At 39.7% G+C, this 17,702-nt stretch overlaps 2 protein-coding genes and 1 long non-coding RNA gene across 8 annotated transcripts in view; 1 reads left to right on the forward strand and 2 right to left on the reverse strand.

Annotated features, from left to right (window-relative positions):
- nfxl1 (nuclear transcription factor, X-box binding-like 1) overlaps nucleotides 1-17,702 on the forward strand; it is a 179,489-nt gene that overhangs the window by 77,741 nt on the left and 84,046 nt on the right. The window lies entirely within an intron of this gene.
- The window catches only part of LOC127504518 (lethal(3)malignant brain tumor-like protein 4), a 45,735-nt gene continuing 31,861 nt past the window's right edge, over nucleotides 3,829-17,702 (reverse strand). For all 6 annotated transcript variants that reach the window (XM_051879229.1, XM_051879230.1, XM_051879234.1 and 3 more), the window contains 3 exons: nucleotides 10,484-10,653; nucleotides 6,209-6,271; nucleotides 3,829-5,373 (listed from right to left, as the gene is read on the reverse strand). In XM_051879229.1, coding sequence (XP_051735189.1) covers nucleotides 5,218-5,373; nucleotides 6,209-6,271; nucleotides 10,484-10,653 — 389 coding nt within the window. In that variant the 3' untranslated portion in view covers nucleotides 3,829-5,217. The remainder of the gene's footprint in view (nucleotides 5,374-6,208; nucleotides 6,272-10,483; nucleotides 10,654-17,702) is intronic.
- LOC127504534 (uncharacterized) lies at nucleotides 10,663-16,813 on the reverse strand. Its single transcript, XR_007927399.1, has 3 exons — nucleotides 16,581-16,813; nucleotides 16,373-16,432; nucleotides 10,663-16,140 (listed from the first exon to the last, which is right to left on the reverse strand). It is a non-coding gene; the product is annotated as an uncharacterized LOC127504534 (long non-coding RNA).

Consider the following 17,702-nt stretch of genomic DNA (forward strand, 5'->3'; position numbering starts at 1 on the left):
TGGTACATAGTATTTCCAACCTATTTTGGGTTCACTTTAAGCCAGCCATATAGTAATTTTTAAACAATAGTTGGGTTAAATAAAACTACCCAACACGTTGGGCAAACATTTAACCCAAACCGCTAGGGGTTTGTCCATTTTCAACCCAACTTGGGTTGTTTTTAACCCAGCATTTTTAGAGTGTAGTAAAACTGGTAATAAATGGTTTATCAATATACACTTTTACTATAATAAAACCATGATTAATTAAAAAAAAAAAGACTAGATCTGAATTATGATTACCTGTAGAGATCTGTATCTTTTCATAATTGATTTACATTGAACTGAATTGAATCAGTGACTGAATTGATCTGTAGAGCTGCTTTACAGATTAAATTGAATTTGCTTCATAATTGATGAATTTTGCAACTTTAACACTGTTATTTTCCTGCTAACAAAGTGCTATACACTCTTTATTGTCATCTTTGGTTCCATGAAGAACCTTGCACAAAATGTTTTTTAGGGTGGAAAAAGGTTCTTTAGATTATTAAAATGTTTTTTCACACTAAGAAGGTTCTTTGGGGAACCAAAAATGGTTCTTCAATGGCATGTGGAAAAACCCTTTTTTGTAACCTTTATTTTTAAGAGTGTAGAAATAAGGTTTATGGATGGGTGTGGACTGCAATATCCCCAGCATGTTTGATTGGTAACTCTTCACAATATCCGTAACAATCGCACCCAAAGCACTTCCAGATGCTGAGCTGAGGATAAAGATGAAACGCTGCAAAATAACAAGGTTCAGACGGCTGAGATCCCGCCGCACCTCAGAGAGATGCTTATTAAGCCAAACCTCCGCAGCCTTTGAAGTTCCTTTCTGCTACATCTCGCCTCAAGACACAATCAAGGAACGCTGTCTTCGGAAACACTCACCGATGGCCGAGTGCATTTAACAAGCTCCAGCTCTCCACTGGGATCTGTCAGGAAACATGTTCCCTCTCCCTCTACAGCGAAAGGATCTTATCGCACCCAAACGTGTCCAACAGCGCGATCACGTGTCCGTAGAACATCTTATTCCCACAGCATTTAAGGAAAGACCCGCGTCATCAAATTCTCCCATAATCCTCACTGTGTTCCAGTGACGCCTCATGGGATGGGCCTGACTCTGACCGGAGGGTTATTCTCAGAACAAGCCTTCGAAAATAAAACTCAGGGATGTTTACAACATTCTAAAATGCTAAAGACTTGAGTGAAGCACATCTGTGACTGTTATTATGATTGAGAATATACCATTCAAGGAATAATTCACCAAAAATAATCATTCTGTCATCATTTATTAATCTTTGCTCCGTTCCAAACCTGTATGACTTGCTTTCTTCCATGAAACACAAAAGATATTTTGAAGAATGTGTCAAATGTTTTAGTCCATGTCATGAAAGTCAGTGGAGTCCAAAACAACACTGATCCCCAATGACTTTGAGGAAAAGACAGACATTTTTGTCTTGTTTAGTGTTGAACAACATGAGGGTGAGTAAATGATAATCTGTGATATAATTCTGAAAACCTGTATAGTCTTTCAGAAGTGTTTTCCTGTCAGATCTACTTGCATCTTCATCTACCTCCAGCGGTTAATCATGAGGGATGAACACTGAAGGACACTGTCAATCACAAAATGTCATTAGATTGTACCAAAAACACCGTCAGGATGCTACAAACGCATGTGTGATTCAACAGCTGTGGCATTCTGATTTATGCCTGTTGTTAGTACTGATGTTCCAGTGTATATATTGTTTTATCTGTCTGAGCTTTACACCCTAATAATTAAATTCACATTTCCAGAAACAGCTGCATTATTATTCCCTCTAACTGAACATCTGCTATTACAGCAGGCGCTTTTAAAGTTAACGTGTTTCTGTCACATTTGCATGTAGAGCCTTTGGGTGTTTCCTCAGCGAGCGGCCAATCACATCAAGCCAAATATAAACATCAAACACAAACTGTTAATGATTACACCGCATAATTAGTCATAACAGATTTAAACCTGACGTACTCCCTCTTAGAAGAAAAAGTTCTATATAGAACCTTAAAGGTTCAAGAACCTTATGGTCATGTATAGAACCTTTTTTTTTGGTATAAAGCGTTCTTTAAAATTGAGTCAAGAACCCTAGAGTTCTGTATAGAACCTTTTTTTTTGGTATAAAGCGTTCTTTAAAATTGAGTCAAGAACCCTAGAGTTCTATATAGAACCTTTTTTGGCAAATTGTGTTCTTTAAAATTGAGTCAAGAACCCTAGAGTTCTGTATAGAACCTTTTTTGGCGTAAAGCGTTCTTTAAAATTGAGTCAAGAACCCTAGAGTTCTGTATAGAACCTTTTTTTTTGGTATAAAGCGTTCTTTAAAATTGAGTCAAGAACCCTAGAGTTCTATATAGAACCTTTTTGGCAAATTGTGTTCTTTAAAATTGAGTCAAGAACCCTAGAGTTCTGTATAGAACCTTTTTGGCAAATTGTGTTCTTTAAAATTGAGTCAAGAACCCTAGAGTTCTATATAGAACCTTTTTTGGCAAATTGTGTTCTTTAAAATTGAGTCAAGAACCCTAGAGTTCTGTATAGAACCTTTTTGGCAAATTGTGTTCTTTAAAATTGAGTCAAGAACCCTAGAGTTCTATATAGAACCTTTTTTGGCGTAAAGCGTTCTTTAAAATTGAGTCAAGAACCCTAGAGTTCTGTATTTTGGCAAATTGTGTTCTTTAAAATTGAGTCAAGAACCCTAGAGTTCTGTATAGAACCTTTTTGGCAAATTGTGTTCTTTAAAATTGAGTCAAGAACCCTAGAGTTCTATATAGAACCTTTTTTGGCAAATTGTGTTCTTTAAAATTGAGTCAAGAACCCTAGAGTTCTGTATAGAACCTTTTTGGCAAATTGTGTTCTTTAAAATTGAGTCAAGAACCCTAGAGTTCTATATAGAACCTTTTTTGGCGTAAAGTATTCTTTAAAATTGAGTCAAGAACCCTAGAGTTCTGTATAGAACCTTTTTTGGCGTAAAGCGTTCTTTAAAATTGAGTCAAGAACCCTAGAGTTCTGTATTTTGGCAAATTGTGTTCTTTAAAATTGAGTCAAGAACCCTAGAGTTCTATATAGAACCTTTTTTGGCGTAAAGTATTCTTTACAATTGAGTCAAGAACCCTAGAGTTCTGTATAGAACCTTTTTTGGCGTAAAGTATTCTTTAAAATTGAGTCAAGAACCCTAGAGTTCTGTATTTTGGCAAATTGTGTTCTTTAAAATTGAGTCGAGAACCCTAGAGTTCTGTATAGAACCTTTTTGGCAAATTGTGTTCTTTAAAATTGAGTCAAGAACCCTAGAGTTCTATATAGAATATTTTTGGCATAAAGTGTTCCTGGCACTAAATAAATGAAAGTGGTTTATAAATCAGTATATAAATAGGGTTAACATGATTGGTTGATGTACTCATGACCACTCGTCCAGATGGTTAAGGTCCGTCTGAAGGTTGTTGAGCTGTTGGCACGAGTAAACAAACTCAATCTGAACAACACTCACTGATTTTACATTCATATTCAGACACTGATCCAGATGCATCAGATCAGGCGTTCGGCTTCTTCAGATCAGCTGATTCTTCTGCTTTGCTCTGCTTGAGCTGAACTCTATTAATAAACGCGGATAAATCAATGTGTTCTTCCACTAATCCTGCTGCCGGAGAGAAGATCCGTTTGCCGTGAAGATAGACAGACATTTCTCGTGTCCTGAAGAACCAAACTGAGAAAAACCACATGTTTTTCCAAGAACAAGAACATCCACCTATAATTTTATTTAAAGAAGAAAGACGACAGTTCGCTGAGGAGATTTGCACTGTTTATTAGGGTGCTGATGTGACTGAATGAATTCTGTTGTACAAAGTGTGAGCGAGTGAGTGTAAGAAACAGGGTTTATAAATACGTTCAGAACATCTGATCAATAAATCAATCATCATATCTGGGTGAATGCAGTAACTAATACAACTGATCGTCTTCATTCTGGGGTGTAAAACTGAACTAAAACACACAAGATGGACGTACATTCCTGACGTTTGGCTAAATTAAATAAACGATCAAAATGAGACGGAATCTCCAATGAAATCACACTAATGTCAAAATTCATAGCAAATATATATATCGTTTGCTTTGTGCATTATAGCAAGTGTTTAAATAATCATCAGAAAATCCCCTGATGCGAAATGAGAATTCTGCTTCATCCTCACAGAGCCAATGAGAGCGCAGCATTCACACTCCAATAAAGTATTTCACTTATTTTTATAATATTTCATTAAACATAAACAGGGATTTGTCTAATTCCGGGCTCTCAATACGTCACAAAAATAAACACTCTTCAATTTAAAACAAATCCTTTTGGCATTTGAAATTTATCATATACAATATATTATTATCCTTCACTGTGCAAACACACGGTGATTTTGCACAATAAATAAAAGGTGATTCATCAGGTACAGCAAAATCATACAGAACTGTACAAAATAGAATAAAATTAGAGGAAGTAACAGAAAGGGCACAAATCTCTGAGTATTAATGAAGAGTTCAGACACAAATCATCATTCTGTCATCATTTACTCTCTTCTGTGGAACACAAAGAGTATTTCTGAAGAACATTTTAAATGTTTAAATGAAAGAAGAAGCTCCAAAAAGCACCATAAAACACTGAATCAAGGGTTTCACAGGTTATACGAGAGTGTTGGGAATGAAAGTCAACGGGTTTGGACATGAGGGCGAGTAAATGATGACAGAACGATCATTATTGGATGAACTATTCGTTTAAAGTCATCACACACACATAAACACACACACACACACTCATTCGAGAGCAAATCCTGTAGTCGCTGTTCGCCTGTTTGTGTTTTGAATAGAAATAGCACCGTGACCGAGAAACCCCTGATAACACGCCGTTGACTGCGTTTGATTGATTGTCATGTCGTTGAGCTTAAGTAAGAGCGCAGAGGAGTTCGCACACGTGCAGACGGTCCACTACGTCTGTTTAAAGGCAGAACCGGGTCGCTAAGACGAAACACACAGAAACCTGACAGAAATGGAGAGGCCGTACGGGTGAGAAGCACTAACGGAGGGCGTTTGGGGCACGAGAGGTGTCGGAATGCATCGATACAGCAGATATAAATCTGTTTCACATACATAGTCGCAGGGGGAGGGAAACCGGGCTGCGATTGGTCGCTCTGGCTTCATGTGTTGCTGTCGCCGGCTGCTGATTGGTCGTCCTCGGCGTGTCTGAACATCAGGATGGAGTTGTAGATCTTGAGGGCGGGGCCGAGCTTCACGCTCATTATCTTAACGATATCTCGCTGCGTCAACAGAAGGAAGGCCTTCCCGTCGATTTGCTAGTGAGGGAATGAAGAAAACAATACAGATGAAGTCAGAATCACGTACAGCTGTGATATAATGTCAAGTCAAGTCAAGTCACCTTTATTTATATAGCGCTTTTTACAATGTAGATTGTGTCAAAGCAGCTTTACATTGATAACTGGTACATTGTTTGGCTGCACAGCAGCTCTTAAAGAATAGTGTCAATGCAGGCAGATCAAAGCACTGTTGAATATCAAATGTCAAGTCAAGTGTCCCCGACTAAGCAAGCCAGAGGCGACAGCGGCAAGGAACCCAAACTCCATGGTCATGGTCATATCGTGATGGTCATATCGTGATGGTCATATCTTAAATATGGCAAAATAGACTCAGTATTTACAGTCTCGCTTCATGGAAAACAGACTAAAATATTGATGATGTGATTGTGCTTGGAGAAGTTTACAGTCAGCAAGAAAAATCTATAATATTCTCTGAAAAAGCTTTTTTTCCCCAAAAGTAATTGATACTTTATTCATCAAGAACACATTAAATTGACAAAAATTGACAGTAAAGACATTTATAATTAATTAATTTAATTAAAATGTTTCTTGAGAATTTAATCATCATATCAGAATGATTTCTGAAGGATCATGTGACACTGAAGACTGGAGTAATGATGCTGAAAATTCAGCTTTGATCACAGGAATAAATTACACTTTACTATATATTCACATAGAAAACAACTGATTTACATTGTAAAAATATTTCACATTTTTAGTGTATTTCTGATCAAATAAATGCAGCCTTGGTGAGCAGAAGAGACTCTTTCAGAAACTTATAAAAATCAAGGCACATTTGAAACTCTACACGTACCTCCTCTCTGAACTGCTTGGCCTGTTCCTCACAGCCGGGTAAAGAATGGATGAAATCAGCCACCTGAAACACACACACACACATACACAAGAGAGTTTCATCTTCAACAGATAAAATCAAGAATGAAGTGCAGTTGAAGTTACACAAATGAAATACATGGACCTTTCACAGAATGTGATGACGCGTTTCCACAGATTAGGTATCAACATTGCAAATCTGGTAATGTGTTAATAACGAACAAATTAATGATCTGCTGATGTTTTAGACTTGTTTCAATCAATTTAGAGTCTCAATCAAGAGTTAACTCAATGTACTTGACACAGAGTTGAATTAGTCATGTAAGAAACAGCATCTGTGTGAGATTTTCCATCGTGAGCTGAAGGGTGAACCTGTCAGGTCATTCCTCCCGCGGCAGTGTTCATCTCAGCTCAGGTTTGTGCCAGAGATTCAGAACCTTCTGCAGAGTCAGCAGCACACAAATATCCTGCAGCGTTTACAGAGAAACACTCAGAAACATCTACTACGCTCAGGGATATCCAACAAACAGCTGCTGCTAAGAATAGCCCGTCTGAACGATCACAGGAGTGAGGTGGGCGATCTATGAAGAAAATCAGTAGCGGCCATTGCTACGTTTCACCTGTTTCACTTGAAATGGCCTCCGCTTGCACTCGAAAAAGAGCTCCGCTTCCGCCATCACACCACGCGCACACCAGGGGCGGAAATTAACAGGGGCTTGGGGCAAAAACGTCACCAAAATTAATAAAAATGCTTCCAAATGCCAAGATATGGTGCAAAAAAGGTCTCCGTATGAGTTCTTGTTTTTAATATTTCTAAGTTATATCACACGAGCAAAAGTGCTGTTTTCCCGAATATCAGCACGTTTGCAAATGTGATTTTATACAACAATATAATAAACAGTAAGTTAATAGGCTATTAGGTGACTGAATGAATCGTTCTAATGAATGACTCAACGACTCACTCTTTTGCTTTGTCCCTGAATGAATCAGCCGATCTGAACAAATCATTTGAGTGAATGATTCAATGACTCACACATTAAGACATTGATTTGCCGCCACCTACTGGCGGATTTATTGGAATTTCATTTTAGCTGAGGGATGAAGTTCAAATGCCATTTTTGTTTTCCATCACGATTTTAACAATAGTTCTGGTTAAAGAGATAGAATGTGTTTATTAATAGACTATTATAAGCGAAATATGAGATAACATTGTAAATATAACAGAAATAACAGAGCTATTGCGCATCTCCGAACAACAGTTTCAGTTTCATTACTGAATGAATCCGAGTTTTTGAACAAATCGTTCTAATGAATGACTCGACGACTCACTCTTTTGCTTTGTTCCTGAATGAATCAGCCGATCTGAAAGAATTGTTGAGTGAATGATTCAATGACTCACTCATAAAGACAGATTTTCTGCCACGTACTGGCCGTTTTAGTGTAATTTAATTTTAGCTGAGGGATGAAGTTCAAATGCGTTTTTGTTTTCAGTCAATATTTTAACAATAGTTCTGGTTAAAGACATAGAATGTGTTTATAAATAGACTACTGTGAGCAAAATATGAGATAACGTTGTAAATATCTATCGCGCATCTCCGAGCAACAGTTTCAGTTTCATTACTGAATGAATCAGAGTTTTTAAAAGAATGGTTTGAGTGAATGATTCAATGACTCGTTCATTAAGACAATGATTTGCCGCCACCTACTGGTTGTTTTAGTGTAATTCCGTTTTAGCTGAGGGACGAAGATTGAAATGCTGTTTTCGGTCATGATCGTAATAATAGTTCTGGTTAAAGAGATAGAATGTGTTTATAAATAGACTATTAAGAGCGAAATATGAGATAACATTGTAAATATGACAGAGATAAAGTAATTGCAGTCACATTGCATGCAATATTTTCATCTGTCTTTCTTTGAAACGGGCCTCTGCATGGCTGTCTCTGAAGAACATTTCTGATGTGCTTTATGACATTGAGTTTCCAGCCCATTTGACCCAAAACCCCTTACCGCACAATCACAGAAGAGCGTCTCTGGAGCCGCGCCGGACTTTAATTAAACAGACAAACTCCATTTATTATAAAACAACACCGAGTGCCAAGATGCAACAGATCGACCTTCTGCAGTCCTTTCAGCTAATATGCAGAACATCGCATTGATTTCCCTGCAAAAACAACTACATCATAATGCTCGATTTCAGCATGTTGCTGTGCAGTTGATTGTATTACAGTTATTCAAACGCTGCCGTCAGACATTAATAAGCATCGTGTCTTTCTAATGTCTCAGCAGCTTTCAGGCCTGTTGGTTCCTGATAATGAAGACACATGTGTGTCTCTAATGAACCGCAGTGCTGGCCGCAGATTAAGATTCAATCCTGCAGGGACAGCAGAAGCATCGTTACTGTACGGCTGCATGTTTGGACTCTTTATTACCATCACACTCTTTTATAAAAGGCTTCAAATGAATCTATATTTTGCCTAGGATCGATCTGGCTTTCATAGGAACAGAACAAGAACTCCTGGCAGGATCCATTAGATGTCTTGACCGCTGCCAAATGATCTGCGGTGTTTAGGTCACGTCCATTTAGAGCGCTTGTGTTTGTCTGATATGCTAATGACTTTTCCGCAGTTAAAATTATAAATTTCTAATGTTACTTTTGAAAGTTCTATCAGAGTACAACCGTTACTGAAGGATCATGTGACACTGAAGACTGGAGTAATGATGCTGAAAATTCAGCTTTGATCACAGGAATAAATTACACTTTACTATATATTCACATAGAAAACAGCTGATTTACACTGTAAAAATATTTCACATTTTTACTGTATTTTTGATCAAATAAATGCAGCTTTGGTGAGCAGAAGAGACTGACCGACCCAAAACCTCTGGACAGTAGCTTATGGTAATTATAAAGCCACTAGACTAAGCTCTGCTTTAATGAGTGACATTATCAATCAGATCTCACACACTACCCCACAATCCCTCTGTGTGACAGCAGCCTGTTTACCGGCGAGTCCTTGAGGGCCGTGCGGCTGATATTTACACAGCTTGTAGTTCAACACACGCGTTGTGTGTTTATCTCTGCGCTCTGTTCATCCTCACGGCCCGGGGTCAGAGTTTCAGCCGCACCTGGTTACCATGACAACCATCCCATCATGTGCCCGGCGGCATGAAGAGGCTCGATTTCACCTCTGCAACCCAACATTACCATGACAAACAGCCTGAAACTACTGCACAGTGACAGCCTGTAAACCTCTGAAAGTGTTTACACTCGGTCAGCCGATCACATGACCTCCAGTGCCTGCACTCCCATTGGTTGATTCCACATCACATCATCTGCATAAAGCTGATGTCTGCTCAACTGTGACAGTTGCAGCTCATGAAGCCAGTAAATCAACTCAGAATGATTTCTGACAGTTTTTACGCTACAAATCGCTGTCAGTGTCGAAAATTACTGTGGCGATGGCTGATATTATAAATCTACACTGTTGTATGAATATTGCATTTTGTATAAACGCAGATGCAAAGATGGATGACTTTCTTGGAAATGTAATAATTGAGATTATACGGTTCAAACAGGAACAAATAAACCATGATATGACCTGCGTTCAGACACTAATACTGACTGTCAGCAATATATTCACATTTATGCATGTAGAGACTGACAAAAGAGGAACAAAAGCAATTCGTCAGTTCACTAAAGTACATAGTGAAACTAAACTGGAAAGTTCCTGCTAAAACTGCACAAAATCACTGAACTTTTGAGAAATAAAAGCACGATATACTTCAAGCAAAATCAAAGAACAAAATAGCGTGACGAACAAAATCAAGCCAAAACCAAGTTCGAACTTTCTGGAAAAGTTCACTCCGGCTGGTCAACTACTATTAGTTCATATTGTGATGACATCATAGGTGGGTGTGGCTCCGAGGCTTTGCCTTCTTTGAGGTGTAAATCTTCTCCAGTTCATTTTTTCTGTTCAGTCCATCAAGGTCAGACGTGAGTAAAAACATGAACACACCGGAGAGCCGCTTTATAGTAGAAACTGAAGTCAATAAACGTGACATGACAATTTGAGAGCTGGTGCAAACATTTCCACATCACAATGATCTGAACTGCTGTTTTCTCACCTCTGTCATGTTTATTTATAACACTATATCGCTGCAAAGATATTTAAAACTTCATTTTACCCCTAAGCGAAGAATGAAAAAGACCTTTGCCATGAGTATATCGATGATCTCCTGAATGAGACATTTTTCTTACCTCCTCTACGGTCCAGTGTGCGACACGACTGGCCTGGACGCCGGCCACCCCGGGCAAGAGCTTACAGTGCTGCTCCCAACACAGCGGCAGGTCGCGGCTCGGGTGAGCCGACATGGCGGACAGGAAGACGGACTGATGCAGGGCCTGCTGAAGACTGTCCATGTTCCGCTCTGAGAAAACACACATCAGGCATTTACAGTGGGAAAAACAGGACCGTTTGGATCTACTGAACAAAACACAAGAACCAAAAACTTTTTACAAACATGTATGATGTTCTTTCATCAATGGAACACATAAGAAGATATTTTGAAGAATGTTGGGAACCAAAGAGTTTGGCTTCCATTGTACATCCTTTTAAAAAAACGTTCTATATAGAACTCTAGTGCTCTTGACTCAATTTTAAAGACTCTTTATGCCATAAAGTTTCTATATAAGGAGAAATGTCTAAAAATTATTGTATAATGCTTTCATTTTTAATGGGTTATTTCATTTTTTTCTAGTGATAAAGGGTGTTTAAAGAGGACCTGTCATAATGTAATATGAGTCTCTGGTGTCTCCAGAATGAGTTTGTGAAGTTTCAGCTCAAAATCCCCCACAGATCATTTATTATAGCTAGTCAAATTTGGCCCCTATTTGGGTGAGAGCAAAAACACGCCATTTTTGTGTGTGTCCCTTTAAATGCAAATGAGCTGCTGCTCCCGCCCCCTTTCCAGAAGAGGGCGGAGCTTTAACAGCTCAACAACAACAAAGTTGGAGAATCTCACGCAGCCAAAATGAGGATTGTCAGTAACGGTGTTCAGCCTTACATTGTTCAAACCGGAGTCGACACTGATGGAGAGACTCAGGAAGAAGTTACAACTTTTAGACGTTTCTGAATGGTTAGTGGATAAATTTATGTAGTTGCTGTGGAGTTGATTCAACTCATCCACTAGCATGTGCCGTCATGTTAATCTTTTGTGTTGAATTGACCCTCGTTTGTGAAGCAGTCCGGCGTAAAATGACGGCATGACAACAACACTCTACTACAACAACTCTTCCTCTTCTCTAAAGCAGCCCAACATGGCCCCGCCCCCTTTGTTGTGTGTTCTCGGGGGCGGGGTTTATGTAAATTTTAGGGTTAGTGATGTCACAACCCGGGAAGAAGCTTGTTGTAGTCCATACCAGCCGTTTGTTCTAGTCCTTAAACAGAATTCAGATCCTTTTGCTGAAACACCCCGTGAAACCTTTTTCCATTTTCCACACATTAACTCTGTGGAAAAAGTGGAAAATCCCGCCTGTCAGACACTCACATCACGATCACACTGCAACCGCGTCTCCTGCTGCGTTCAGATGAAACCAGCGGCAGTAAATGGATAAACGTCTGCAGCTTGTGTTTTGGGTCATTTGACTGTAAAGGTCATTTCTACATTCAAAAATAAACCATAAATTCTGTTTGATTATGGAGTTCAGAAGCACTTTTATGTTTAATGACACAGATTCAGCATGTTTATTTCTCGCGGTCAGTGATTCTGTGCACACAAACATGGACTCTCACCAGCGTCTCGCTCAAATGTTCCTGGCAGCGTTAAAGACGCCCGTGAGGGTTTAGCAGAACGCTGCCCTTTCACGCTCCGCAGAGGACGATCTGACCGGCTCTTAAGAGACCAAAAGAGCTGCTAAACGGACGGCAGATCCAGAATCTTGGAGAACCATGTAAATACTGATATATAACTAATCAATCAACACAAAAACTAATTTAGATGACTTTACAGATGAAATTACAGTCGTTACTAGTGTTTCTAGGTGAGTTTTTCAGCTAATAAGTGCTTTACAGATAAAGGAATGAAGGAACGAATGACAACAGAACCAGCACCTGATATCGTCACTGCAAATCAATAAATCTCATGATGATGTTTTCTGAAATAACTCGTACGTCACTGTGTTTGTCTTGACATTCACTCGGATCCGCACTGCCACCTGTGTCCCGTTACACAAGCCGTTGCCACGGCGATTGTCACACTGCATCGTCGTCTGAGCAACTGTTTGCAATCTGTTGTGTCACATGATCAGGTGAGATCGGGTCTGGAGACGAGGACGCGAGCGGACGGCGTCGGGAAGGATTAAAGTCTCGCAGTGCTCGATTCGCCACAGGACACAAAAGAGCAGCACTCACACACTCACACACACACACACACACACACACACACACAGACTGAGCTGAAAAAAAGTGTCTGATCCATCAGAAACAATGCTTTGAAAAAGACAACTGAAACAATTTCTCAACAACAAGGTTATATTACATCACAAGAGGAAGAAGAAGCAGTTGATGATGATGATGATGATGCTTCCTAATCAAGTTATCAAATAAATTTGGCATTATATATTACAAATATTGTTGGCTCCTTGACAAATTGCTTTTGTTCCTCTCTTCTAAGTCGATTTGGATTTCTGTTAAATGCATAAATGTAAATAAAAAAAACAAGAAGCGGAGGAAGAATAGTTTTTGGATTATTTTCATCACAATAAACATTTTTGTCATGAAAAATAAATCTCACTAATATAAAGCAGGTGGAAGTTTGAGTTCAATAATGATTCTGTTTGATACTTGACTGATTATAACATTTTTAATCGATTTATCTAGTTTTGTATAATAGATAAATCCATCACTGAATAATGATTCTCAATCCATTGATTCTCAATGGATTATCTATAATATGTTATGTTTTAACTTAAATTTGCAAAAATTAAAGGCTGGTTAAATACTAATATGATGTAGACTCTTAAAAAAAGGTTCTGTATAAAATTCTAGGGTTCTTGACTAAATTTTAAAAAAGAAAAAAGTTATAATATAAGAAAAAACATCTTATGATTACATAATACTTTCATGTTTAATGTTTTTTTCCTAGTGATAAAGCATGTTTACGAGGTATTTAATTCATACATCTTAATTAAAATAAAAAATGAATTAAAACCAAATGAATCAATTAAAACTAAATCCATAAAGTGATCCCGGGAACCACTATAAGGTTCTAAATATGAAGAGCATGACCCATATAGAACCGTTTCTTCTAAGAGTGAGTAAATATTAAATGTAATTGCCATGAAAGTACATATTTACATAAATAAATACATACATAAATCTAAAGTAAAATAAACTGTGATGTCTCAGACTCATTATTTGATCAGACTGATGAAACTTTTTGTAAAAAAACTGAACGATCATCGACTTCCAGAAGCACACTAAACGTCCTCCAACACTGAGAAATCAACATTCCCTGTCAGTTTCTCCCTCACATCCGTCTGTCTCACACCTCAGGGAAGCTGTCTAACTGTCTCTGGAGAGAGATGGTCCTGCAGTGAGACGCTCTGATCACTCCAGTTCTTCCCGAGGAACCTTCAAATCCCAAAGCCGGACGTTTAAGCTAATGTTCAACCCTACATATGAGGAACAGCTGCACACTGCGACATTTCCACAAGAACATCATGATATTGAATGATCTAGACATGCATCTTCCTTCAGCAATATTATTACATCACAATCCTTCATGCCTGATCATCTCAAACACAGTCAGAGAACATGTGATCATCACTGATATCAAATCATTTATTCATCTGTCCACCTTATTTTTAATGTAAGAATGTGCATTTGTAACTTGAATGTGTCTGGCTATCACTGTCAGTCACGTCCAGTTATTTCAGCTGTAAAAAATTATGACTTAAAAAGTCAAAATAAGGTCAATAAGCAGAATAATGTCAGACAGTGGCTCATTATTACTAAAAAACCCTTCAAGAGACACTAATGCATGTTTGTTTTGAGATAATGACCATCAGCACATCACGCCTCATGTATATAATGTTCAGCTAAAATGATGATTTGGGAAGAAAGTTTGTTTGTGACACCTTTAGCATCATTAAACATGCCAGTGTGAGAACGACTTACTTTAAACAACAGAAATGCTTTCTGCTCTTCTGCGTCAGGAGACAAACAGAAGTGCTTCACCCGCTGAAGGGCCGCAGTGTTTAACGCTGAGCTGGAGTCTCATTATAAAGATCCGGCGAGTGAAAGCGTTTTTATCCTCACATCACAAAACACTACAGACACTCATTATTTCACTTGACAAATAAAAGCTTCTTCTCCAATGCCGAGAAGCCTCTAAAGGCAGCACTTAAGGTCACAGGAAGCTCAGCGTGTCACTTCCTGTCAGAGAAATGTCTCATGTCAGTGAAGGGCGATCAAATAAGGCTGATACGGGCAGCTGAGAGTAAATCAATGGCAGCTTCAGCCGTCATCAGTCATTAGATGAGTAACCTTCACACCTAATGTCACAAATACTCGTTTAAAAACCTACGAGAACGTTCAGTGTCAAGCTGAGGAAACGCCCCAGATGAACAATGCTCTCTCACTGATGCCACTGAGGTTAATAACGCTGTTAAATCACATTTCAGTGTTAAAGGTATAAGTTCCTTCAAGCAACAGGCGTGAAGAGCTCAATCACAGTGTTATGGTGAAAATCTACTGAATCATCTACCTCTCCAGTATTTTGGACATCATAAGTTTCAAAGCATGTTTGCAGCATTTCGGTCAGCTGTCTATGATCTAGTTAGGCAGAACACGAGGGTTTGAGACGCAACCGTATACTGTACACACTCAACAGCATCACGGACAGAGACTCAGACACACAGGCTCAAACACTGGTAAGCAGCATGTTTGGCCATCATCATCAGTATCACCACCATCATCATCATCATCAACATCACCAGTATCACATCATCATCATCATCATCATCATCACCACCACCAGCATCATCTCCAGCATAATCTCCAGCATCATCATCATAATCACCAGTATCACATCATCACCACCACATCATCATCATCATCACATTATCACCAGCATCTCCAGTATCACATCATCACCATAATCATCATCTCCAGCATCATCACCACCATCACATCATCAATAGTATGACATCACCACATCATCATCTCCAGCATCATTATCATCACCAGTATCACATCATCACCACATCATCATCACCATCACATTATCACCACATCATCATTATCAGCATCACCATCATCACTGCCATCATCACCACCACACCATCATCACCTCCTGCATCACCTCCTGCATCACCTCCTGCATCACCTCCTGCATCAACTCCTGCATCATCATCACCAGTATCACATCATCACCACATCATCATCACCATCACATTATCACCACATCATCATTATCAGCATCACCATCATCACCGCCATCATCACCACCACACCATCATCAACTCCTGCATCACCTCCTGCATCACCTCCTGCATCACCTCCTGCATCAACTCCTGCATCAACTCCTGCATCATCATCACCAGTATCACATCATCACCACATCATCATCACCATCACATTATCACCACATCATCATTATCAGCATCACCATCATCACCGCCATCATCACCACCACACCATCATCAACTCCTGCATCACCTCCTGCATCACCTCCTGCATCAACTCCTGCATCAACTCCTGCATCAACTCCTGCATCAACTCCTGCATCAACTCCTGCATCATCATCACCAGTATCACATCATCACCACATCATCATCACCATCACATTATCACCACATCATCATTATCAGCATCACCATCATCACCGCCATCATCACCACCACACCATCATCAACTCCTGCATCACCTCCTGCATCAACTCCTGCATCAACTCCTGCATCAACTCCTGCATCAACTCCTGCATCAACTCCTGCATCAACTCCTGCATCAACTCCTGCATCATCATCACCAGTATCACATCATCACCACATCATCATCACCATCACATTATCACCACATCATCATTATCAGCATCACCATCATCACCGCCATCATCACCACCACACCATCATCAACTCCTGCATCACCTCCTGCATCACCTCCTGCATCACCTCCTGCATCACCTCCTGCATCAACTCCTGCATCACCTCCTGCATCAACTCCTGCATCAACATCACCAGTATCACATCATCACCACATCATCATCACCATCACATTATCACCACATCATCATTATCAGCATCACCATCATCACCGCCATCATCACCACCACACCATCATCAACTCCTGCATCACCTCCTGCATCACCTCCTGCATCACCTCCTGCATCACCTCCTGCATCACCTCCTGCATCAACTCCTGCATCACCTCCTGCATCAACTCCTGCATCAACATCACCAGTATCACATCATCACCACATCATCATCACCATCACATTATCACCACATCATCATTATCAGCATCACCATCATCACCGCCATCATCACCACCACACCATCAAACTCCTGCATCAACTCCTGCATCAACTCCTGCATCACCTCCTGCATCAACTCCTGCATCATCATCACCACATCATCATCACTAGTATGACATCATCATCACCACCTGCATCACCTCCTGCATCATCATCACCAGTATCACATTATCACCACATCATCATTATCAGCATCACCATCATCACCGCCATCATCACCACCACACCATCATCAACTCCTGCATCAACTCCTGCATCAACTCCTGCATCAACTCCTGCATCAACTCCTGCATCAACTCCTGCATCAACTCCTGCATCAACTCCTGCATCAACTCCTGCATCAACTCCTGCATCATCATCATCACCATCACATTATCACCACATCATCATTATCAGCATCACCATCATCACCGCCATCATCACCACCACACCATCATCAACTCCTGCATCAACTCCTGCATCAACTCCTGCATCAACTCCTGCATCAACTCCTGCATCAACTCCTGCATCAACTCCTGCATCAACTCCTGCATCAACTCCTGCATCATCATCATCACCATCACATTATCACCACATCATCATTATCAGCATCACCATCATCACCGCCATCATCACCACCACACCATCATCAACTCCAGCATCAACTCCTGCATCATCATCACCACATCATCATCACCACTAGTATGACATCATCATCACCAGGGTCATCATCTCCAGCATCATCACCATCACCATCATCATCATCATCATCATCATCACCACTAGTATGACATCATCATCACCAGGGTCATCATCTCCAGCATCATCACCATCACCATCATCATCATCATCATCATCATCATCATCATCACCACCATCAGTCTCAGGCAGCTGAGGTACAGAGCTCAAGAGGTTTTGTAAAAAAAGGAAAGAAAAAAGAAACGATGGAATTTTTAAGAAAAGTC

Source organism: Ctenopharyngodon idella, chromosome 22, assembly GCF_019924925.1.
Source record: "Ctenopharyngodon idella isolate HZGC_01 chromosome 22, HZGC01, whole genome shotgun sequence".
NCBI lineage: Eukaryota > Metazoa > Chordata > Actinopteri > Cypriniformes > Xenocyprididae > Ctenopharyngodon > Ctenopharyngodon idella.